The 23,047-nt window shown below is 52.3% G+C and overlaps 1 protein-coding gene and 1 pseudogene across 5 annotated transcripts; both read left to right on the top strand.

The window, feature by feature from the left end:
- The first annotated feature begins 1,062 nt into the window (after positions 1-1,062).
- Positions 1,063-1,189, top strand: LOC130868720 (small nucleolar RNA SNORA70; annotated as a pseudogene).
- Positions 1,190-5,954: 4,765 nt separating this feature from the next.
- Positions 5,955-21,210, top strand: Plxnb3 (plexin B3). 5 transcript variants are annotated; one of them, XM_057760153.1, is made up of 35 exons: positions 5,955-6,067; positions 7,433-8,467; positions 8,876-9,055; positions 9,913-10,041; positions 10,132-10,232; positions 11,196-11,325; positions 11,428-11,584; positions 11,673-11,781; positions 11,862-11,976; positions 12,106-12,231; positions 12,317-12,433; positions 12,727-12,820; positions 12,907-13,076; positions 13,290-13,441; positions 13,830-13,935; positions 14,768-14,898; positions 15,118-15,294; positions 15,393-15,588; positions 15,712-15,951; positions 16,040-16,201; positions 16,279-16,430; positions 16,518-16,618; positions 16,694-16,917; positions 17,071-17,249; positions 17,421-17,487; positions 17,880-18,207; positions 18,334-18,437; positions 18,534-18,630; positions 19,000-19,178; positions 19,323-19,483; positions 19,840-19,987; positions 20,157-20,221; positions 20,289-20,364; positions 20,493-20,567; positions 20,897-21,210. In XM_057760153.1, exons 2-35 carry the CDS (start codon positions 7,442-7,444, stop codon positions 20,999-21,001), a joined length of 5,679 nt encoding a protein of 1,892 aa, XP_057616136.1. In that variant the 5' UTR covers positions 5,955-6,067; positions 7,433-7,441; the 3' UTR covers positions 21,002-21,210. The 5 variants fall into 5 exon arrangements, 4 of the variants coding, with proteins under 4 accessions (XP_057616136.1, XP_057616135.1, XP_057616137.1 ...); XM_057760152.1 differs by having other exon boundaries at positions 5,965-6,067; positions 7,407-8,467; XR_009056488.1 differs by lacking the exon at positions 20,157-20,221 and having other exon boundaries at positions 5,965-6,067; positions 7,407-8,467; positions 20,897-20,960.
- Positions 21,211-23,047: the final 1,837 nt, after the last annotated feature.

The raw sequence follows: 23,047 nt of genomic DNA, 5'->3' as shown, positions 1-23,047 counted from the left end.
AACATGGCATGATGTCAGGAGACGAGGATTGCCCTCCACATAGCCTAAGACAGGGACCCTGCAGTCAGAGACCTGCTTATTTGAGGAGCTCCAAGGAACTAATGCTACTCATGAGGCACCCCTCTGTTCCCAGGAGAGAAAAATTGCTCCACCACCTGAGAGGAGGGCCCTCCTTGTTCCAGTCCCTTCTCCTTTAGATCTGACAACATGGTTGGACTCTGACCTGGTGCCCTCCACTTGATAGCTGCCTGCCTTTATAAAAGGAAGGGGGATACGCTCTGTGGTGTGTATGCTGTGGCACACGTCACGCATACACAGGACAACAACGATAATGACGATGATGATTAACTTATAATAACATGGAAAATACATAGAAAAATTGGCCAAGTAGGCCAGGTGTGATAGTAGTCCCAGCAGTCTGGGAAGGAGGCAGAGGTGAGTTGTGGTGTGGGAATGTGGGAACAGCCACTGGTTGCTTACAGAAGCAGAACACAAATGGGGCAGGTCAGAAAGAATTTCACTGAGTGCCAAATAAAAGTCACATGTTCAGGATAACACACCTGTACCTCTATTTAGGATGCTTCCAGCTGGGTGGTGGTGGCACACGCCTTTAATCCCAGCACTTGGGAGGCAGAGGCAGGCAGATCTCTGTGAGTTCGAGACCAGCCTGGTGTACAAGAGCTAGTTCCAGGACAGGCTCCAAAATCACAGAGAAACCCTGTCTCGAAAAACAAAAAAAAAAAAAAAAAAAAAAAAGAAAAAAAGAAAAAGAATACAGGGTGAGACTCTGTCTCAAACAAAACAAGACAAAATGCCAAAGCATACATACAGGGGCTGGGGATATAGCTCAGCAATAGATCACTTGCCTAGCATCCGTGAGGGCCTGGGATCACATACAAAAATATACATAGAAGCCAGGCAGTTGTAACACAGGTCTTTAATCCCAACACTCAGGAGGCAGAGACAGGAGGCTCTGAGTTCGAGGTCTACAGAGTGAGTTCGAGGACAGCCAGGACTATACAGAGAAACCCTGTCTCTATTTCAAAAACCCAACACACACGCATGAGAACAATTAGGCTGACCAGACCCCTTTCCCCCATAGGGGCCTGGTGTACAAATAGCACACTCGTTTGGAGTGACCTCACCCTGTTGCCTATATGGGCTCCCCGAAGGGACCTTGGAGACAATCTTCTGAAGGCTCTTCGAGCTCTGACCTCAATGTCGCCTCCAATCTAGGCCCCAGACAGGTATACGCTGTGCCCTAGGGAAGCCTCAGGTCACCACGGCCAGGGGTCTCACTGTCCAGGCCATCACGTCCACCTGAATCACGCCTCAGAATAAGGAACGTCGGATGGAGGCCTTACGTAAAGCCAAGTCCAAGCTCTCTGTGCTGCCAGAGGCAAGTGGTGTTATCAAGTCCCTTCCTCCCACTTTCTTGCCCTGGTCCTCCTCACTGAGTTCTTCTTTGTCTGTCTCTCTCTAGACGCACATCTCAAAGAGGTGAGGCTTCACTAAACTGAATGTAGACTGATCTGAAGACACAGTCGCTGAGAAGTGACTCGTTCCTGATGGCCGAGGGGTCAGCTGCATCACCAATCCTGGTCCCATGGGTATTGGCGGGCCCCGCACTCCTGAGGGCTTCTACTGTGGTGCTACCCTCTACCCTACTAAATCATCTGTCATCTCAGTCCTCAGGAGGTGGAAGAATTAAGATGAGAAGTTCAGAGTCATCCTTGTCTAGACAGTGAGTTTCAGGCCATCCTGATCTATGTAAGATTCTGTCTCAAAAAAGAAAAAGAAACTAGTAGTCTAAGAAAGGCAACATAAATCCCAGCAAGAAGCCAGGTGGTGGCACACTCCTTTAATCTGAGCACTCAGGAGGCAGAGGTAGGTGGATCTCTGAGTCTGAGGCCAGCCTGATCTACAAAATGAATTCCAGAAAAAAAAAAAAAAAGAAAAAAAAAAAAAGAAAAAAAAGCCGGGCGGTGGTGGCGCACGCCTTTAATCCCAGCACTTGGGAGGCAGAGGCAGGCGGATCTCTGTGAGTTCGAGACCAGCCTGGTCTACAGAGCTAGTTCCAGGACAGGCTCCAAAGCTACAGAGAAACCCTGTCTCAAAAAACCAAAAAAAAAAAAAAAAAAAAAAAAAAAGAAAATGAATTCCAGGACAGCTGGGGCTGTTGTACAGCCTGTCTCAAAAAACCAAACCAAATCAAACAAAACGACAATGAGAGAGAGAGAGAGAGAGAGAGAGAGAGAGAGAGAGAGAGAGAGAAATCCCAACTTAGTGTTTACATTCTCTGGTGTGGATCACTTTCTTCTGTGTCTTTCTTTCTCTTAACCCTAGTGCTTAAAATCCACATTAACGTCTTTTCACAAACTCCATCTCTGACAGGTAGATTAAAACGTACCTTTAATCCCAGCACTCAGGGAGCAGAAGCAGGAGGATTTCTGTGGATTAGAGGACAACGTGGTCTACAGATTGTGTCCCAGACCAACAAAGGCTATGTAGTCAGACCCTTTTTCATAAAAAGTACTAAATGTTGGGCCTAGAGAGAAGGCTCAGCAGTTAAGAGCACTGGCTGTTCTTTCAGAGGACCCAGGTTCTCTTTTCATCATCCACATGGTAGCTCACATCTCTGGAACTGTACTTTCAGGGGATCTGATGCCCTCTTCTGACCTCTTTAGGCACCAGGCACAAATGTGGTACACAGTCATACATGCAGGCAAAACACCCATATATATATAAAATAACTTTTTTGTTTTTGTTTTTCTAGATAGCTTTCTGTAGCTTTGGAGTCTGTCCTGAAACTTGCTCTATAGACCAGGCTTGTCTTGAACTCACAGAGATCCACCTGTCTCTGCCTCCCGAGTGCTGGGATTAAAGCCGCGCGCCACTGCCACCCACAAAATAAAATATTTTTTAAATGCCAAGTGCATTGGCTGTATTGAGGACACCACATCTGTGCAGTGGAAGTGGGAGGGAGAGGCAGCAAGTCCATATCTCTTCTGACCAGTGAGTCCCTTGCCAGCAGCTAGAGACCCAGGCACACAGCCAGGAGATAGCACCAGACCAGTAGAGGCTGCCTCCCTACCTATAAATGAGTGGCATACAGCTGGTCTGTGGAGGACTCGTATAGAGCAGGGTGACACATCTGCAAAAGGTACTAGTAAGAGGGACAAGCCCTGTGCAGGATTGTAGCAGCATAGTTCCTTTTGGGTAAAAGTCAACATAGGTCACTTATGTTACCAGCTGCAGCTGCTCCTGTCTGCTCAGGGGGCATGAAAGGAGCCTGTGCAGGCTATTTCCATGTGCAGTTACAGAGACTGAGGCTGCTTGTCCATCCTTCCTCCTCCTTTTTCTTTTCTCCCTCCACCCCCACTCTTTTCTTTTTTCTGTTTTTTGTTTTTGTTTTTGTTTTGTGTGTGTGTGTGTGTGTGTGTTTGAATAGGCTCTCACTGTATAGCTCTGATTAGCTAGGAACTTTCTTTCTTTTCTTATTTTTTTTTTCAAGACAGAATTTCTCTGTGTAACAGCACTGACTGGGAACGTTCTAGATGAACTACCATCAGCATTTGTCACTCCAAAAGCCAAACTGTCATCCCATATCCAGAAGGCCTTATTAGCCATGTCCCCCTGTTTGTGGGTTACTCCATCTTTCTTCGTCATCTCCATACACTCTCTCTGTTGAGAAAGGACATCCCAGAGTAGAAGTCCTGAATTCTCCCGTCTTTGTTACCTGCACCTATTCAGTACCAGGCTTTCAAGATCCTATGTCTAGCCGGGCGGTGGTGGCGCACACCTTTAATCCCAGCCCTTGGGAGGCAGAGGCAGGCGGATCTCTGTGAGTTCAAGGCGAGCCTGGTCTACAAGAGCTAGTTCCAGAACAGGCTCCAAAGCTACAGAGAAACTTTCTCTTAAAAAGAAAATCCTATGGTCCCCTAAACACATCTGCAATGTATTTGTTTCTTTCCATGGCTATAGCAGCATCCCTAACCCAGGTCTCCCCCCAGTTTTCATACCAGGGCTCTAGGTTTGTACTTGATCAAGTGCAAAGCTGTTGAGAAAGTCTGGGAAGGCAAGCTCAAGTTCTGGAGCTTAGCAGCTGTGACCATGACTTACTGACCTTTGCACCCTTGAAGTCCACCCTCTACCAATCTTATGCAGATGGATACAGGTTGGAACCCTGTAGATAACTCTTAGCTTTGTTACTTACTAGCCATGAAACTTCCCTTGCGCTGCTGCTCCCCCCCACACACACTCTGTTGCCCAGAGGAAATGACCAAAGCTCTTTCTGGAGTTACTGGGAGGACAAAATGTGTTAATATCATTGGATATTTAGCAGTTTCTTTTTCTCTAGATGGATGGTCAATGGTCACTTCGTGGGAGGCTAGGAAATGCCCACCTTGGCAGTGACCTGGTCTTAGCAGCTCCACTCAGGTCCCTATAGCCAGTCCTCTACTGCACCTGCTGAAGTCAGCAAAGGGGAGTAAAAGCCTGCCTTCTGTTGTTAGACAAAGGGGTGGATCAGAATGGGTTGGGCTCTCAGCCTGGGCTCACTGGGATGTGTTAGGCTGGCACAGTTGCATTGTGGGGCAGGAGACTGAAGCTCCACTGAGACTGCTCCTGGGTAAGCAACTGCTCCTCAGAACATTGGTGGCCCATCAGGTAGGTAGGAGCTAGGGGCTGGTTTGGACACCATGTATAATGACACGCTTCAGGGCTGCCAAGGACAGGGAAAAGCCAGAATCTGTTAGCCTGACTAGCTAGAGTCCATCAAAGGCCATCAGACACCAATCTGGCTCCACAGTGACACCTGTGTGATACCTGCAGGCATGGTATCTCCTAGAGGGACTTAGCACTGAAGCTAGAACAGAGGGAACCAGGACTTCTGACCCAAGATGAGAGAGCAGGCACTAGCCCAGAATGGGTGCAATATAAGGAGGCTGCCTGCTTGGCTCCCCACCCCCACAGCCAACCAACTGGTTCTGCCAGATGGCAACAGCCACCTGCCACTTCACCAGAAAGCTTGCTGCCATGCTACTGTGAGCTATAGGAGTAGCAAAACCCTTAAGCTGAGTAAATATGTCCCTGTACTGTGGGTCTTAAAGTTAGCTGGTCCCAAAGTTGCCTTACGAGAGCAGCAGGGGAGCCACCTGCTACTGCCACTCCCTTCCCTCCTTCGGGGAAAGGTCCTCCCCAGGAGAACCTTCCTGTCCCATATCTGAAGCCAGGGCTCACTTCTGGCAAAGTCCCCTGTGGTCCCTCTGCCTCAGCCCCTCCCATTCATCATCCTCTGCTGGCTTTCCCCTCTACCACACTGTAACTGGCACAATTTTGCGAGTCCTGGGGGTAGGGCTGGGTGGGGACAATCTTCTTTCAGGCCAGGAGGCGGGGGAGAAGGTCTTCTTCATGGGCTGTCTTTGTCATTGCCTCCTCTGCCTTAGCCTGGACAAAGGCAGGCATTGACAGCTGTAACTGGCACTTCATCCAGTACCAAGGCTACCGAGGCCAAGCCTGGCATTTCAGGGGCTCAGCGCCTTTGGCCCTGTGGTGGGGGCTTAAGGGCTACCCTGTGTTCTTTATAGGGACCCGGGGAAACTTGGGGGAGGGAGCACTGTGCATTGGCACAAGAGTTGTGGGCCACATGGGGAGAACTGACTCAAGGAAACCCTGTCCCTTTGTCTCTACATCCCAGGGGGTGTCTCCCTGGAGATGGGGAGTGGCAGGGAGCTCCCTGGCTAGAACAGCCCTAGTGGGGGTAAGAGCACCAGATAGTGGGTCCCTGGCCTGTGTCTCTGGACAGAGGGGGCATTGTTGGGGTGGAGGCAGGGCTGTCTTGGCCAGGCCACTATTGACAAAGCTCCCAGCTGTGGTGGAACCCGGTCGCCAGGCCCTTGCCCCCTCCCCTGTCTCCTTCCTCCCCCAGGACCAGCATGAATGGGGCTGAGCCTCGACTGTATCCCTCCCACTCAGGACAATGACCTCTACAACCATCTTGTGCCCATCGCCACTACTCTGAAGCAGCTGATGTGAGGAGACCCCATTTCTGCACTCCGTAGTGGTGGTAAGTGTCTGGGTCCTGTGTCCCCAAAGATGTCACTGAGAGATGCAGAAAGGGATAAATTTGCCCAGGCTAGGCATAGGGCAGCCTTGCAGGGAGCTTTTATATCCTTTGCCTTCTTGGGTAACAACCTCATCTCCCCCATTACACACACTCAACTCTGTCACAGGGACACATGGACACTAGAGGAAATGGTCTTTCCTATCTGTGTTGTCAAGATAAGGGGACCTGGGATCTTTCTGAATGGCAATATGTGGTTTCTGGCTGGCACATGCCCATGACTAGTTAGCTGTACAGATCCCAGCTCAGTTCAGGATATGTCACCAGTCCTGTCCCTCTTTCTGGAGCTCTACTCAGGGTCAAATCTGTCTGAATGTCACCTAGTTAGGCAGTTGGTCAATGACTGCTATTGGGTTGGAGGGGACCTGGGAGCTGGTCCTTGCCCTCAGTGTCTTAGACTCAGGGTCCCCTCCACTCACAACTGGGGCTACTTCTGTCCTGTTTCCCTACTCCCTGTCCTCTACTTCAGTCAAGCTCTCTCTGACCTTTCTCTCATGGCTCTCCTCATCAGCGCTCCTACACTGAGGACCCTGCTGGAGCTAGGGCTCCACAGACTCTAGCTGCTGGGGTCCTTCACTCTGGCACCCTGAGCTGACTCCTGGTGCCCCAGAGTTCCCCAGCACCCTCCAGGTTGGCTGGAAGTTCTTCTGCCACCCCTACATGGGCCACCCAGTGGTGGTCTAAGGCCCTGTTCCTGTCCACCTGTTCGTTACTGTTTTGGGGGTCAGTGTACCTGATTGCATCTTAGCCAGAAGCCAACGCTCTCATTGACTGTGTCATTGAGCTAGTTAAGGTCCTTCCATGCAGCTGATTCTGACTGCCTAGGATGGGTTTTCTCTTTATCCTCCATTGACACATGATTGCCTGGCTCCTCTTCTCCCCATATTGCCTTTCTTTGTCTGGGTGACCATACAGTTGCCCGGTAGATGTGGTTTTCTTCCCCCATGTCCCTCCCCTTTCCTGCTTTTCTGTCACTCAGAGTCCCTCTACCATGGCCACGTGGCTTCTCAGGACTTGTCCCCTTTATACTTCACATGCCTATAAAACAGAAGATAAAAGAATTCTTTCCTTGTATACCCTCATCCCCATCCTGTCTCTTTCTCCAGATCTAGGACACTTTCTTTGTCCTTTCTGTCCTCTCCCTGACTGTCTCTCTCTGAGCCCCCTCCTCCTCTATCCTCCCTCCCCCACAGCCTTTCTCTTTCCCAGTTTAGTTCTTATTCTCTCCCTTGCCTGCTTCTGTCTGTTGGGGAATGGAGTACCTTCAGCATTCTCCCGTCAGGTCTCATGCTGGCTGACTTCCTCCAGGTTCCTGTGATGGCTCCCTGGCCTCTCTTCACCCTCCACCTTCTGCTGCTGTTCCTGCTGCTGCTGCCCTTAACCAGAGCCCATCGCTTCTCTGTACCCAACACCAGCTTCAACCACCTGGTGCTGGCACCAGGCCAGGGCACACTCTACGTGGGTGCGGTGAATCATCTCTTCCAGCTCAGCCCTGAGCTGAAGATGGAGGCTGTGGCTGTCACTGGCCCTGTCATTGACAGTCCTGACTGCGTGCCTTTCCGTGACTTGGCTGAGTGCCCACAGGCCCAGCTCACTGATAATGCCAACCAACTCTTGCTAGTGAGCAGCAGGGCCAAAGAGCTGGTGGCTTGTGGGCAAGTGAGGCAAGGTGTATGTGAGAAGCGGAGCCTTGGGGATGTGGCTCAGGTGCTGTACCAGGCTGAAGACCCTGGTGATGGGCAGTTTGTGGCTGCCAATACCCCCGGAGTAACGACAGTGGGCCTAGTGGTGTCCTTGCCAGGCCAAGACCTCCTGCTGGTAGCCAGAGGCCTGGCAGGCAAGCTGTCAGCCGGGGTACCGCCCCTAACTGTGCGCCAGCTGGCTGGGCCACAGCCTTTCTCCAGCGAAGGTCTGGGACGACTCGTGGTGGGAGACTTCTCAGACTATAACAATAGCTATGTGGGGGCTTTTTCTGATGCCCACTCTGCCTACTTTGTCTTCCGTCGCCGTGGGGCCCGGGCCCAGGCTGAGTATCACTCCTATGTAGCTCGTGTCTGCCTTGGAGATGTCAACCTTTACTCCTATGTGGAAGTGCCCCTTGCCTGCCATGGCCAGGGCCTTATCCAAGCTGCCTTCCTTTCTCCGGACACATTGCTAGGCGCATTTGCAGCAGGCATAAGTCAGGCACAGTCAGCCCTATGTGCCTTTCCCTTAGCTGACCTGGACAAGAGTATGGAACAGGCCAGGCGACTTTGTTATACCACTGGTGGTCAGGGGCCCAGTGGCATGGAAGAAGCCACTGTGGAGTATGGTGTCACATCCCGCTGCGTTACTCTGCCTCCTGTGAGTGATGAGAGCCTGGCTCCCAAATATTGACAAGGGGTTCTGTCTTCACTTTCTGTTCCTTGCTCTGTCCTGCCAGCCCTCTTCCTCTGTGATATGGGACATGGGTGCTCTCCAGGAATAGCTCCTGGTTAACCTTTTAGCTAGGTATATCAATAGGTAGCAGAGGGCTCTGTCTCCAAGCTCCAACATGCTCTCAGCCTGTTTCTTTCTATCTCTCTTCCTCTGTGGGACAAATTGTGATGTTGTGATGCTTGGGGACCAGCCTTCCAGACCATACTGGCCAGGATGCTCTGGTCCCTGATTCCTCCCAACTCCTATCTTACTGACTGTGGGATATTGTCTACTCCCAGGGGAGGGCCTGCCCGCTACTTCTGGGTATTGATTCTCTATACCTTGCCTATCCAGGACTCCCCTGAGTCATATCCCTGTGGTGATGAACACACCCCCAGCCCCATCGCAGGCCGTCAAGCCCTGGAGGCCCAGCCTCTACTGCAGCTGGGCCAGCCCATCAGTGCAGTGGCTGCTCTCCAGGCAGATGGGCACATGATAGCCTTCTTGGGAGACACCCAGGGCCAGCTACATAAGGTGAGATCCTGACCCATGGGGGTGTTCTTGGATGACCTTTACACTTGCAGGCTGCGCCTGGCTTTGCTGCTTGTCCAGGTGGCCCTGCCATTTGTGGCTCAGGACACGCCCCATCTCAGCTGTGCCCCACTGGTGGGTCAGAAGGCTTCATTGAACCTGGACATCTGGTAGGATCCACCTCCTGCTCTAGTCCCCCAGGCAACTGTGCCTTCTCTAACCAATGGGGTTGGTGCTGAAGGTGAGTGGAGACAATATGTAAACAGGCTCAGAGGACCTGATGCTCAGAAGTAGCCTGAATTCAGGAGTCTCTCTAAAACAAACCCTGTTTCCCAGTGAACTTTTTGTCTCTATAGCTGCCTTCTCATGTGGCAGAATGGCCGGATATTCAAGATCCTCAGCCAGCCGGGCGGTGGTGGCACACGCCTTTAATCCCAGCACTTGGGAGGCAGAGGCAGGTGGATCTCTGTGAGTTCGAGGCCAGCCTGGTCTACAAGAGCTAGTTCCAGGACAGGAACCAAAAAGCTACGGAGAAACCCGGTCTCGAAAAATAAAAAAAAAAAAAAAAAAAAAGAAAAAAAGAACCTCAGCCAGGGACCTTTTGCTGCCCCAGCCTTGTTAGTTCCTAAAGAGTGGCTTAACCTTGAGGGCCCTGAATGAGAGAAAGTGGCATGTCTATATCTTGATGGCCTAGCAGGAGGGGCATCTGACTCTGGGGAACAGGCTACTTCCTGACAGTCTTTATGTTCCTATAAAGGAGATAGGAAAGCATGTGCCTTCAGTGGCCAGCATTAAGCCATCAAGAGAGCTGGCCTTGGCTTGGCAGAGTTGCCCAGTCCTATCTTTGCACTCCTGTCCAGGTCTTCCTAAACAGCTCCCAAGGCCAGATATACCATTCCCAGCAAGTGGGGTCCCCAGGCTCAGCCATCATGCCTGACCTGCTGGTAGACAGTAGTGGAGACTACCTCTATGTCCTGACTGCCCAGCAGGTAAGGCTTGTCTCTGAGGTTGAGTGGAATGTCTCTAAGTGACCTGAGTCTTTGTAACCCATCTTTATTTCTCCCTCACTGCCCATTCAGGTAGATCGGATTCTTGTGGCAGCCTGTCCTCAATTCCACAACTGCTCCACCTGTCTCCAGGCTAGGGACCCACTGTGTGGCTGGTGCATCCTTCAGGGCAGGTAAGCATGAGCCCAGACTTGAACCAACAGACGCTGGGAGTCAGGAAGCTGTCCACAGAAGCAACTGTAGGGTGTGCCAACTTGGCTCAGTGTTGCTGGGGTCCCTAATCCCATCTCAGTTCATTGGGTCACCGTTCACCTCTCATTCTAGTAATCTTACCTCAGACCAGGCCGCTGACACCCTTCCCAGGACCTGTGACCTGCTGCTGGTGTTTCTTGGTTCACTCCAGCTTTCTCCCATCCTGGGCTATCATCCCAGAACTCATTTATGTAAACCTGAAATGTGGGCCAGGAATACAGCTCAGTTAGGAGAGTGTTTGCCTAGCACGCACAAAACTCTGGGTTCAACTCCTAGCACGTATAAGCTAGGCCTGGTGGCATATACCTATAACCCCAGCACTTGGGAGATAGAGGCAGGAAGACTAGAAATTTAAGGTCAGCTGGGTGGTGGCAGCGCAGAGGCAGAGGCAGGCAGATCTCTATGAGGTGGAGGCCAGCCTGGTCTACAAGACTGAGTTCCAAGACAGGCTCCAAAGCTATATAGAGAAACCCTGTCTCAAAAAAACCAAAAAAAAAAGGAAAGAAAAAGAAAAGAAAAGAAAAGAAAGAAAGGAAGGAAGGAAGGAAGGAAGGAAGGAAGGAAGAAAGAAAGAAAGAAAGAAAGAAAGAAAGAAAGAAAGAAAGAAAGAAAGAAAGAAAGAAGTTCCAGGTCATCTTCAGCTACATAGTAAAGTTTGAGACCAACATGGGAGACATGGCCATTGTTGGAAGAGAGGGAAAAAGGGAGAAAGGAAGGAAGTATTTTCCTCTTACTCCCAGTTAAAGCTAAAGCCTGCACCCTGGCCATGAAGTCCTATGTTCCCTTCACGCCTCCTCCTTACTGTGCTCCAGCCAGCATCCTCCAAACCCCATGCCAGGAAGCCTGAGACTCACTTGGTGAACCAATGGGCTCCTGCCTGGCAGGTGTACTCGGAGGGGCGAGTGTGGACGGGCAGCCCAGCCAAACCAGTGGCTGTGGAGCTATGAAGACAACTACTGCCTTCACATCCAGAGCCTGCTACCAGCCCAGCACCCGCGCCAGGAACAGGGCCAGGTGAGGAGGTCTTTCAGCCAGTGTGGCCATTGTCTGTGGAAACACCATCTTAGCTGCTTCCTGTCCACTTGTACCACTCTGTTTCCCTCTCATGTGTCATAGGTCACTCTGTCTGTTCCCCGGCTGCCCACCCTGGCTATGGATGAATACTTCCATTGTTCTTTTGGGGACTATGACAGTCTTGCTCAGGTGGAAGGGCCCCATGTGGTCTGTGTCACCCCTCCTGGAGATCAGGTGCCACCTAACCCTCCAGGCTCAGGTGAGTGGACCTTTGAGTAGGGTACTAGGGTGGAACTGGAGCAGGCAGGAGCTACAAGACCTTCTCCGCCACTACTGTCCCCTTGCAGATCATGTCACCTTGCCCCTGGCCCTGATGTTTGAGGATGTGGTTGTAGCTGCCACCACCTTCTCCTTCTATGACTGCAGTGCTGTCCAGGCCTTGGAAATGGCTGCCCCGTGAGTTCCTGGATCTGACTCTTGATGGGTAAGGGTGGAAATCCCAGATGTTATACAGCCTGAGACCCTTGCCCCTCCAGGTGTCGTACTTGTGTAGGCAGCCTGTGGCGGTGCCACTGGTGCCCCCAGAGCAGCCGCTGTGTATATGGAGAGCACTGCCCAGAGGGTGAGAAGACTGTCTACAGTGCCCAGGAGGTTGGTATGATCAATATGCAAACTCTTTGCACCTGATCATCCCAGAACGCCACCCCAGCAGGACAGGATCAGACTCACCCAGGAGTGATCCCATGCAATTTTGAAAGGCTAAGGCTGTCCTTTCCCTAGGTGGACATCCAGGTTCGTGGCCCAGGGGCTTGTCCCCAGGTTGAGGGCCTAGCAAGTCCTCAGTTGGTGCCTGTGGGCTGGGAGAGCCATTTAGCCCTGCACATTCAGAACCTTCACTATTTCCGAGTGAGTAGTCAAGTGAATGGGGGCATAAACAAGGGGAGAGCAGACAGTGTTTACAGCCTGACGTTATGGCATCTGCATCTTTCAGGGTCTGCCTGCCTTATACTACTGCTGGCTAGAGCTGCCGGGAAAACTGCAGAAGCTACCTGCCTCCCTAGAGGAAATATCCAAGGACTCTGGCCTCATTCATTGCCAGGCCCAGCAGGTAAAAGGCTGCTTGATGTCTTAGGCAACCACACTCCACTCAAACACACCCACACCCCCCCCCCCACACACCTCTGCTTAGTCCCTCTTCCTCTTCTTTTTACTTTACCTTTACTCTGTGTTGGGTGCCCTGGGCATGTATCAGGGAGCAGGGTGCCTGCAGCCTCTGTCTCTCTGCTTAGAGATGTAGAGGACAATCATGCCCATTCTAAGGAGGTGCTCTGGACAAAGTAGGAGGCAGAGATGTATGTCCCAAGTGGGGGAGTCAAGCCTGATCCTACCCTCTGTCCATAGTTCCATCCGTCTATGTCCCAGCGGGAGCTCCCAGTGCCCATCTATGTAACCAGAGGTGACATCCAGCGGCTGGACAATGCCCATGATCTTCATGGTGAGCCCTGAAGTGACAAGGCAGGTGGGGGGGCAGGATATGAGACTCATGGGCAGTGGCTCAACGTGTTGCCCCACTTTCCCCAGTGACTCTGTATGACTGTGCCGTGGGTCACCCTGACTGCAGCCATTGCCAGGCAGCCAATGGAAGCCTAAGCTGTCTGTGGTGTGGTGATGGCCAGCCTTCCTGCCGCTATGGGCCACTGTGCCCACCAGATGCTGTGGAACAGCTATGCCCTACACCCACCATTGATGTGGTGAGACTCTCCCCTCTGTAGCTCTTGGCTTCCATTCCCCAAGGTCCCTGCCTCCACTATCCAACACTCCCCCATGTCAAGCTGCTTGCCTCGGACTCCCAGTACCTAGTAGTCTGGTCTAGACATTTTCCAGTAGTTGGCTGACTGGGCACCACCCCTGCAAAGTGGGACGTGGGTATGGGGGATCCTATCTACCATCCTTCTCTGCTACAGATTGAACCCTTGACTGGTCCCCCAGAAGGTGGCTTGGCTATCACCATCCTAGGTTCCAACTTGGGCCAGGCCTTTCATGACGTGCAAAATGCTGTGACTGTGGCTGGCCAGCCCTGCAACCCTGACCCTTCTCTCTACCGCATCTCTGCTCGGTGAGGCGCTTCAACAGGTTGTGGAGGGTAGGGATGCTCTCCGGAGTAGGCCTTCAGAAACTGGTTACCCAGAGAGAGGGGAGGCTTGCAGTCAAGACATGTGAGGGCCTGAGTCAGAGTACAAAAAGGAAATTAAAGGTAGAGGAAGAGCCGGGCGCACGCCTTTAATCCCAGCACTCGGGAGGCAGAGGCAGGCGGATCTCTGTGAGTTCGAGGCCAGCCTGGTCTACAAGAGCTAGCTCCAGGACAGGCACCAAAAACTACAGAGAAACCCTGTCTCGAAAAATCCAAAAAAAAAAAAAAAACAAAGGTAGAGGAAGAGCAGGCCAGGCAGCCCCTGACTGGCTCCCCCAGGGCCTGAGCCAGCGACTGGACCTTGATTCACCAGGATTGTGTGTATAACATCTCCTGCTCCCAATGGCACTGCTGGGCCTGTCCAAGTCACCATTAAGAGTCGTCCTCCTGGCATCTCAACCCAGCACTTTGTCTACCAGGTCAGTAACTCCCCTAAGATGGTCCTAATATGGTGGGGAGAAGGACTATGTAAAGATGTCAAACTAGGGGCTGAAGAGATATCTCAGAGATTAAGCGCGCTTGCTGCTCTTCTAGAGATCATGAGTTCAATTTCAAAAAACCGCATGATGGCTCACAACCACCTGTAATGAGATACACATGTCTTCTGGTGTGCAGGCATATATGCAGGCAGAACACTGTATACATAATAAATACATCTTTTTTAAAAAGATGTCAAACAAGATCCAAGAGCAGCAGGAAGCGCTGCTGCTGTGTCCAAGAAGGAAACTGCATGATCTCAGTGGACAGCAAGCTGGGAGCAGTGTTGTGATGACAGGGACACTGTCCCTGGCAGCTGTCCAGGAGGCAGGTAGGCAGAGTGGAAGCAAGAACAGCAGACACCCAGGGTGACGTGCACGCAAAACTTGTTGCAGCCCTGGAAGAGGATGTGGAGAAAGTAGGGATACCCCCAGATGCTAGCCTGAGCCCTTGGCACATGGTTGGACTACTGTGGAGTAGAAAGCCCAGGGTGAACGTATGAGGGTTAGAGCAAGTTTTGCTGAAGTACTCCAAGTTGGTGACTGGATCCTAGAGCTTAGAACTTGTGAAATGCCTCAAGAGGGAGAAGGTGATGGCAAAGGCAGGGGCACACAGGAGGGGAGATAGCCTAGGCAGAAAAGGCGGAAGAAAGGCATAGCACTTCAAGAAGTAGGGTACAGTCAACTGAAGCCCCTGACTCAAGAAACCAATAAGTCAAAGTTGGGAGCCTTGAGGATGGGCCTTGTGTCTACCCCAACATACTCTGTTCCCCAGGACCCTGTCCTGCTGAGCCTGAGTCCTCAGTGGGGCCCCCAGTCAGGGGGCACCCAGCTAACCATCCATGGGCAGTACCTCCAGACAGGAGGCAACGTCAGTGCCTTTGTGGGTGACCAACCTTGCCTCATGTAAGTATCCAACCCAGGTCACCTGCTCCAGGCCTGACCACTGTCAAATGGAGGATCATCCTATACGATGGGGCAATGGATTCAAGGCTTTGTAGACATTTTAAAAGAAGTGGTACTAGTAACCTCTGCCCCTGCTGAGGGAAGCAAGTGGTTCTTTTCCTGAAGGATTGGGCCAGGTCTAGGGCTGAGCCCAAAGTGAGAATATCCCTTCCCCTGCAGCCAGGAGCCTGTGTGTCCTGAAGCCATCATATGCCACACCATGCCCCAAGCAGAGCCAGGAGAAGCAGCAGTTCATGTGGTTTTTGGCCATGTTGAGCGCAAACTGCTCGCCACCCCATTTCGATATACTGCCAATCCCCAGCTGGTGGCAGCAGAGCCTAGTGTCAGCTTCCGGGGGTGAGTGCTTGCCCATCCCGCAGTTCCCTGGAAAGAGAGGGTATTGGGGTTGAGCTACTCCAGATCCTCTCAACTCTGTGACTTGTGTCCTGGCACAGGGGTGGACGACTGATCCGAGTCAGGGGTGTAGGCCTAGATGCCGTGTGGCGGCCCTTGCTGTCTGTGTGGCTGCAGGATGAAGACCAGGTAAAGGCTTTAGGGGTCCAGGGCCAGGATGTAAACCCAAGGAGGAGCTGTGGTGCCCCTGCTGCCGATCCCCAGGCTTGTATCCAGCTTGAGAGTGGTGTGCTACAGGTGAGTCCCTTACCACTGCAAGCAGAGAATAGGGTCAACCCCAGGGAATGTTTGGTGAGGGGACGGGGGGGGGGGGGGGGGATACCAAGACCATTCACTGATCTGTATCCCCTGCCCCTCCAGTGCTCTACCCTGTGCTCTGTCAACTCATCTAGCCTCCTCCTGTGCCACAGTCCAGCAGTGCCGGATGGGGCCCTCCCAAAGCGGGTCTTCTTTGCCCTAGACAACATGCAAGTAGATTTTGCCAATGCTAGTGGGGGCCAGGGGTTTCTGTACCAGCCTAACCCTCGCCTGGTTCCACTCAGTCATGACGGACTCACTCACCCCTACCGCCTCAAGCCAGGCCACATCTTGGATGTGGAGGTAGGTGTGCCACTGCCTGGGCACTCACCATCCTGAGGAGGATGGGGGTGGGAGTCCTACAAGCTCAGGCTTCTGCTATGTGTCCCAGGGCGAGGGCCTCAACCTGGGGATCAGCAAGGAGGAGGTACGGGTGCACATTGGGGATGGAGAGTGCCTGGTGAAGACGCTGACGCTTACTCACTTGTACTGTGAGCCACCCCACCTCGCCCCTCAGCCAGCCAATGGTTCAGGCACCCTGCCGCAGTTTGTGGTGAGTGTGAGTCCGTCCCTGGTGGACCAGCAGCGTGCTGTGCAGCAGGTCCATGCTCAGGAGCCCTGCTCCCCCAGGTGCAGATGGGCAATGTGCGCCTGGCTCTGGGCCCTGTCCAGTACGAAGTAGAGCCCACGATGTCCACCTTCCCTGTGGAGGCCCAGGTGGGCCTGAGCCTGGGTGCTACTGTGATGATTGCCGCAGTGCTCCTCCTCACGCTCATGTACAGGTAAGGCTGCTTCCTCTCCAGCACATGGCAGGTCCCGGGCCAGACGTCTATCTGGGCCTGTGATTGATGCCTGGCCTCTGGATCCAGGCACAAGAGCAAGCAGGCCCTGAGAGACTATCAGAAGGTGCTGGTGCAGCTGGAGAACCTGGAGACTGGTGTGGGTGACCAGTGTCGCAAGGAGTTCACAGGTGTGTGGGGGTACAGGTGGAAGGACAGGGCATCCACCAGGCCTGAACCCACATCTTGATGGGTCTGGCCTGCAGACCTGATGACTGAGATGACAGACCTCACCAGTGACCTAGAGGCCAGTGGGATACCCTTTCTGGATTACCGGACTTACGCTGAGCGTGCCTTCTTCCCCGGTCATGGAGGCTGCCCACTGCAGCCGGGGCTTGAAGGGCCCGGGGAAGAGGGTTGCCGTGCTACCGTGCGCCAGGGCCTCACACAGCTCTCCAATTTGCTTAACAGCAAGCTCTTCCTTCTCACAGTGAGAATCACATGGATGGTGGGGACCACAGGGCAAGGGAGTCTCAGCTGGTAGGGAGGTGGGGCTGGGGATTGCCAGACTCTGGTAGAGACCTAACCACAGAAATAGGGAGGGCATGGGGTTTTGTGGAATGAATGCCAACTCCCTGTCTAGCTCATCCACACTCTGGAGGAGCAGCCAAGCTTCTCCCAGAGAGATCGCTGCCATGCGGCTTCACTGCTGTCCCTGGCTCTGCACAGCAAGCTTGAGTACTTGACCGACATCATGAGAACTCTGCTTGGTGACCTAGCAGCCCATTATGTACACAAGAACCCCAAGCTTATGTTACGCAGGTTAGCTTTGACCTGGGTATGGGGGCAGGGGCAGGGGTTCACCTCTGACCCATTCCCGATATATACTGAGTGGGATCTGGCCCTGAGATTGGGAGCCAGGAACTCTGGGAGTAGGGTCAGAGAGGATTTTAGGATTATCCTCACCAAGGCCCTGAGGTCTTCTTCACACAGGACGGAGACAATGGTAGAGAAGCTGCTTACCAACTGGCTATCCATCTGTCTCTATGCCTTCTTAAAGGTGGGTGGTGTTTTTAACATGCCTTCCCAGCACTTAAGAACTTCTGTCTGCTTATGGTCTCTATAACAGCCACCCAAATCCCCCAAGGCCCCCAGCTGAGACTTGGGGTGGCCATCAAATAAAGGTCAGGTCATGGGATCCTTTTCTCTGCTCAGTGGATCCATGAGAGTGCTGGATAAGGGAAGGCATTGTGTTCCTTCTCCAGCTGACTGTTGAGCAGGGACAAAAAGGTCTTGGGGCCCAGCTCAGGGGCCTGGTTAGCTTGCTGGCCTTTGTTTAGATCCTTGCTATAGGCTGCTAACTGCCTCTCCCAGGCCCACTATGCCCTCTGCTGGCCTTTGCTGGGTCCACTGGCCCTGTGGCCAATGTCTGGCACGTCTTCATGGTTGTAGGAAGTGGCTGGTGAGCCACTGTACATGCTCTTCCGAGCCATCAAGTACCAGGTAGACAAGGGCCCTGTGGACGCTGTGACAGGCAAAGCAAAACGGACTCTGAATGACAGCCACCTGCTACGAGAGGATGTGGAGTTCCGGCCTTTGACCCTTATGGCACTAGTGGGACCTGGGACTTGTGGGGCAGCAGAGAGCAGCGAGGTGCAGCGAATACCAGCCCGGGTGCTTGACACAGACACCATAACCCAAGTCAAGGAGAAGATGTTAGATCAAGTCTACAAGGGAACCCCCTTCTCCCAGAGGCCTTCCGTGCACTCCCTAGACCTTGGTGAGAAAACCAACTGTACTCCCTGCTTACCCACTGCTCCTAGCACACCTGCAGTTGCTCAGCCACTGCTAATGAGGAACTCAGGAAGCAGGCTGTGGGCTTATGGGCTTCTCTGAGTCCCTCTAGAGTGGCGCTCAGGACTAGCTGGTCACCTAACCCTGTCGGATGAGGACTTGACCTCTGTGACTCAAAACCACTGGAAGAGACTCAACACCCTGCAACACTACAAGGTGCTGGTGGGCAGCACCGACAGGGTGGAGGGGCGGGGGCTGTCTCCAGAATTAACATGTGCAGGGTGCCCCTTTGCTCTCATTCCCCACCTGCAGGTCCCAGATGGAGCAACAGTGGTGCTCATTCCTCAGCTGCACAATGGTGGTACTGTCTCCCAGAGACTGGGCCAGACGGGCTGCCCCTCTGGAGAGAGTAAGTTCCTTGGTCCAGACATGCCCATATGCTAGCACTACCAGCAGTGCTGGAGTGGTCCAGGGTTAGAGTCACTAGAGTACCAGGCTGGGCAGCAGAAATCCTGGCCATGCTATGTGCCTCACTTGGGTTTCCCACCCCTTCTTGCCAGGGGGATAGTCAAATCTCTAGGCTTAACCAAGGTGTGGAAATTCTGGATGCATGGGATGTCAGGATGAGCAAGTTCCTGAGCAACCTCTCCCTTGTCCCTCACCTTCTCCCTCCTTGCTCTTTCCTTACTCCATTACAAGAGAAGTATGGGCTCCATCATCATAGGTTGCATATTGAGGGCAGGAGCATTGGACTGAGGTCAAACTTCTGTGCTCTTAGACACCCCCATGCTGGAAGATGGTGAGGAGGGTGGAGTTCGGCTCTGGCACCTGGTGAAAGCCACTGAGGAGCCAGAAGGGGCCAAAGTGCGGCGCAGTAGCCTCCGGGAACGAGAACGAGAACGGGCACGAGCCAAGGCCATTCCAGAAATTTATCTCACCCGTTTACTTTCAATGAAGGTTGGTGCTGCCAGGGGAGTCTGGCAATGGAGCAGAGTTGACAAGGAATTGTGACTGAGTTGAGGAGGAGGTGTGGTTCTGATGAAGCAGGGGTTAGCCCCCTTCACACCCTGCCTTCACATGATCCTCATGACATGCCTGCAGGGAACCTTGCAGAAATTTGTGGATGACACCTTCCAGGCCATTCTTAGTGTGAACCGGCCTGTGCCTATTGCTGTTAAGTACCTATTTGACTTCCTGGATGAGCTGGCAGAGAAACATGGCATAGAAGATCCAGAGACCCTGCATATTTGGAAGACAAACAGGTACCTTTCCTGTTGACCTCTCTCCTTCCCATTGTATGGGTGGTCTACTGAATTTCAGAGGGACATGTCCTTATCATGACAGGGTAGCAAGTCCAAGACAGAAACTCGGACTTTACAGCATCACCCTGAGTTTCTGCTCTCACTCTCCAGCCTGGACTACTAATAGGAAGGTCCAAGCTCAGGCTCATGTGCCGTGAGGATAGCTTCCCATGGAAAACAAAGCCTAAGTTCCCTGCTACCTAGGTCTCCAGCTCCAAGACAGACATCTATGTGGAGGAGTGGGGAGCTGAAGTAAGAGGGGAGGAGGCCACAATGGCAGGCCAGGCCTCATCTCCACACCTGACCTATACCTCCAGCCTACTGCTGCGATTCTGGGTGAATGCCTTGAAGAACCCCCAGCTCATTTTTGATGTGCGGGTGTCAGACAACGAGGATGCCATCTTGGCTGTCATTGCACAGACCTTCATCGACTCCTGCATGGTCTCGGAGCATAAAGTGGGCCGGGTGAGGGCATAAGCAGGGCACCAGAGGCAAATAGAAGAAAAGTTTGGGGGGAAAACCCAGTGCAGAGACTGGATGCTGAGAGGGATGGCATCGTGGAGATAGGAGATGGTGGTGCAGGTTGTTCTCCTACCTCCCCATTTACACCTCTCACCTCCTCTACTTGGAGCAGGATTCCCCAGTGAACAAACTCCTCTATGCCCGGGAGATCCCTCGCTACAAGCAGATGGTGGAGAAGTAGGTATTAGAGCCTTTGGGGCTGGGGATCAGGGATACAGGCTCTTAACCCTGCTGACTTCTCCAGGTACTATGCGGACATTCATCAGAGCTCTCCAGCAAGCTATCAGGAGATGAATTCAGCTCTGGCTGAACTCTCTGGGGTGAGGCTTGGCTCAGGGGACCCAGTCCTCCACATTTAGGGGGGAATAACTGGCAGAGTAGGAGTGGAGAGCCTTGGGTCTTGAGGTCTGAGATAAGAGACTCACTGCCCCCAACATGCTACCCATAGAACTACACCTCTGCTCCCCACTGTCTGGAGGCTCTTCGAGAACTTTACAACCACATCCACAGGTATTATGACCAGGTGAGGCCAGAGCACCCTTGAGGGGAAGAGGGCAGGCACTTGGAGGAGGTGTAGCTAAGACAATGACCCACAGAATCTCCCTGACGGGAGGATAGGTTTGGGGGTGGCCCAATCCAAATAAAGGGAACAAAGGGAACAATCCTGTGCAGAAAAGGGCCCAGGCTGGGAAGTAGTCTTGGCTTCCACCAGGGCCTCCCTGGACAGGTCTCCAGGAGAGTTCCTACTTTATCACCCTGACCCTTGTTGAGATGGAGAAAGGACTAGGAAGACCCTGGGCTGATGGGCAGAGGAGTGGGATTTCAAGCAGGTACACTCTATTGCCCTGACAGATTATCAGTGCCCTGGAGGAGGACCCCGTGGCCCAGAAGATGCAGCTGGCTTGTCGCCTGCAGCAAATCGCTGCCCTGGTGGAGAACAAAGTGACTGACCTGTGAATGAGGGCCACAGTGGTCACCCAAGACCTACCAGCTTATAGAACAGTGAGCAGGATCCACCAACAAAGTGGTGTATGACCCTGATCAAGCAGTGACTGAGGAGGGGTCAGCAAGACTATATGGAGTGCCTACTGCCGCGCACCTGGCTTCTTTCTAATTTATAATTATCTCTGCCCTCTTTCCCTCTGTATTTAATTGTTTGCTGGAAAATCACATCTGGAAATAAAATAGAAATACAACTTTAAAAGAAAAAAAAACAGTTCCAATCTGCCACCCCTGCCTTTTCCTGCCAAGTGTGAACTCTCAGTACCCCCTGGGCTGAGGTGAGAGGGATGAGCGAGGGTTGTGGGAGAATCACCATATCCCCACTTTCTAGATCTAGGATGCTACTTCTCCCAATACCAGGGTTTACTCCCCAGACACACCCAGGCTCTTCAAGGGCTTCTCTACAAGCCTTTCTTCTATTCACTTTTGCCCTTGGTGCGATGGCTGTAATCTGCCATTCTTGGGGAAAGAAGTAATTAAGCCTTCCATACTTTGCTCTGTCTCTCCTTTCCTGACCTCTCAGGCCCTGCAGAAAGGCTGTCCTCTCCATTGATGCCAGCCCCATCCATACCAGTTCTCTCTCTCTCTCTCTCTCTCTCTCTCTCTCTCTCTCTCTCTCTTTTCTTTTCTTTCTCTTTTGGTTTTTCGAAACAGGGTTTCTCAGTAGCTATGGAGCCAGTCCTGGAACTCACTCTGTAGATCAGGCTGGCCTCGAACTCACAGAGATCCGCCTGCCTCTACCTCTCATGTGCTGGGATTAAAGGCGTGTGCCACCACCACCTGGTCAGTTCTTTCTTTTTATAGGACACTGGACAATGTGTCTACCTTGGGATAAGCATTGCCACTGCCAAGCCCCCTCCACTTCCTTCAGAAGTTTCTGGTAGCCCTCCTAGCTCCACTTTTGCCCTTTATTCTCATCTAGAAGCAATTAGAGTGGACTCTCTCCCTCTCAAACTGTTTTTTTTTTTAATGTTATGTATGTGGATGTTTTGCTTGTATGCATGTCTATACATCCCTTGTATGTCTGGTATCCAGGAAGGCCAGAAGAGGGTGTCAGATCCTCTGGGAGCTGAAATTACAGACATGTGAGCTATCATGTGACTTCTGGTAATTGAACCTGGACAATAGTAGACAGTATTCTTAACCACTAAGCCATCTCTCCAACCCATTTTTGTTTTTAAAGATAAGGTCTCACATATCTCAGGCTGGCCTTGAATTTGCTATGTATCTGGGGATGACCCTGATTTTCTGATCCTCCTGAGTACTGAGATTACAGGCACATTTCACAACTGGTTTATGAAGGGCTGGGGATCAATCCCAGGGCTTCATACAAACTGGGGATCACTCTATCAACTGAATAGACTCTCCCAGGTCCCAGAATGGGGTTTCTAAAGCACAAAAGTACTTGCCCACTTTGCTGGAACTCCCCCAGCAACAACTATAGACTCCAAATAAGGGTCTCACTTGTTTCTCCAGGTACTAGCATTTTGTAGCATACCAGCATATAGCGCTCTCCAGTGTGCCCTGTATGCTTCTGGGGACTTAATGCTTTCTGGTCCTTCAGGAGACACAGGAGCCCCTGGTTACCAGGCAGCTTATAGTCAACAACTGCAGGGTTTTTGTTCTCCTGGTGGATGTGGCAAAGCTGGCTGGCCCATGGCAGGTACCTGTAAATTTGGTGGAGAAAGTCATTGTAGTAGAGAGGCGAACAGGCCTGCTTTTCGTCCCACCTGGCTTCCGCACGGCTAGCTTAGCCCCGGAAATAATAACACAGAAACTATGTTCTTTTTTTTTTGTTTTTTTTTTTGTTTTTTTTTTTTGGTTTTTCGAGACAGGGTTTCTCTGTGGTTTTGGAGCCTGTCCTGGAACTAGCTCTTGTAGACCAGGCTGGTCTCGAACTCACAGAGATCCGCCTGCCTCTGCCTCCCAAGTCCTGGGATTAAAGGCGTGCGCCACCACCGCCCGGCGAAACTATATTCTTTTAAACACTGCTTGACCCGT

The sequence above is a fragment of the Chionomys nivalis genome, chromosome X (assembly GCF_950005125.1).
Source record: "Chionomys nivalis chromosome X, mChiNiv1.1, whole genome shotgun sequence".
In the NCBI taxonomy this organism is placed as follows: domain Eukaryota; kingdom Metazoa; phylum Chordata; class Mammalia; order Rodentia; family Cricetidae; genus Chionomys; species Chionomys nivalis.
The sequence above is the reverse complement of the archived record's forward strand: the minus strand, read 5'-3'. Positions and strand labels throughout refer to the sequence as shown.

Bases quoted from the DNA above. Each gene is read 5' to 3' on its own strand.
- Plxnb3 (XM_057760152.1), top strand. From the start codon at position 7,412: ATGCTGGCTGACTTCCTCCAGGTTCCTGTGATGGCTCCCTGGCCTCTC. The intron at 17,250-17,420 runs GTTAGCTTTGAC...TTCTTCACACAG, and splicing joins CCCAAGCTTATGTTACGCAG to GACGGAGACAATGGTAGAGA. The intron at 17,488-17,879 runs GTGGGTGGTGTT...TCATGGTTGTAG, and splicing joins GTCTCTATGCCTTCTTAAAG to GAAGTGGCTGGTGAGCCACT.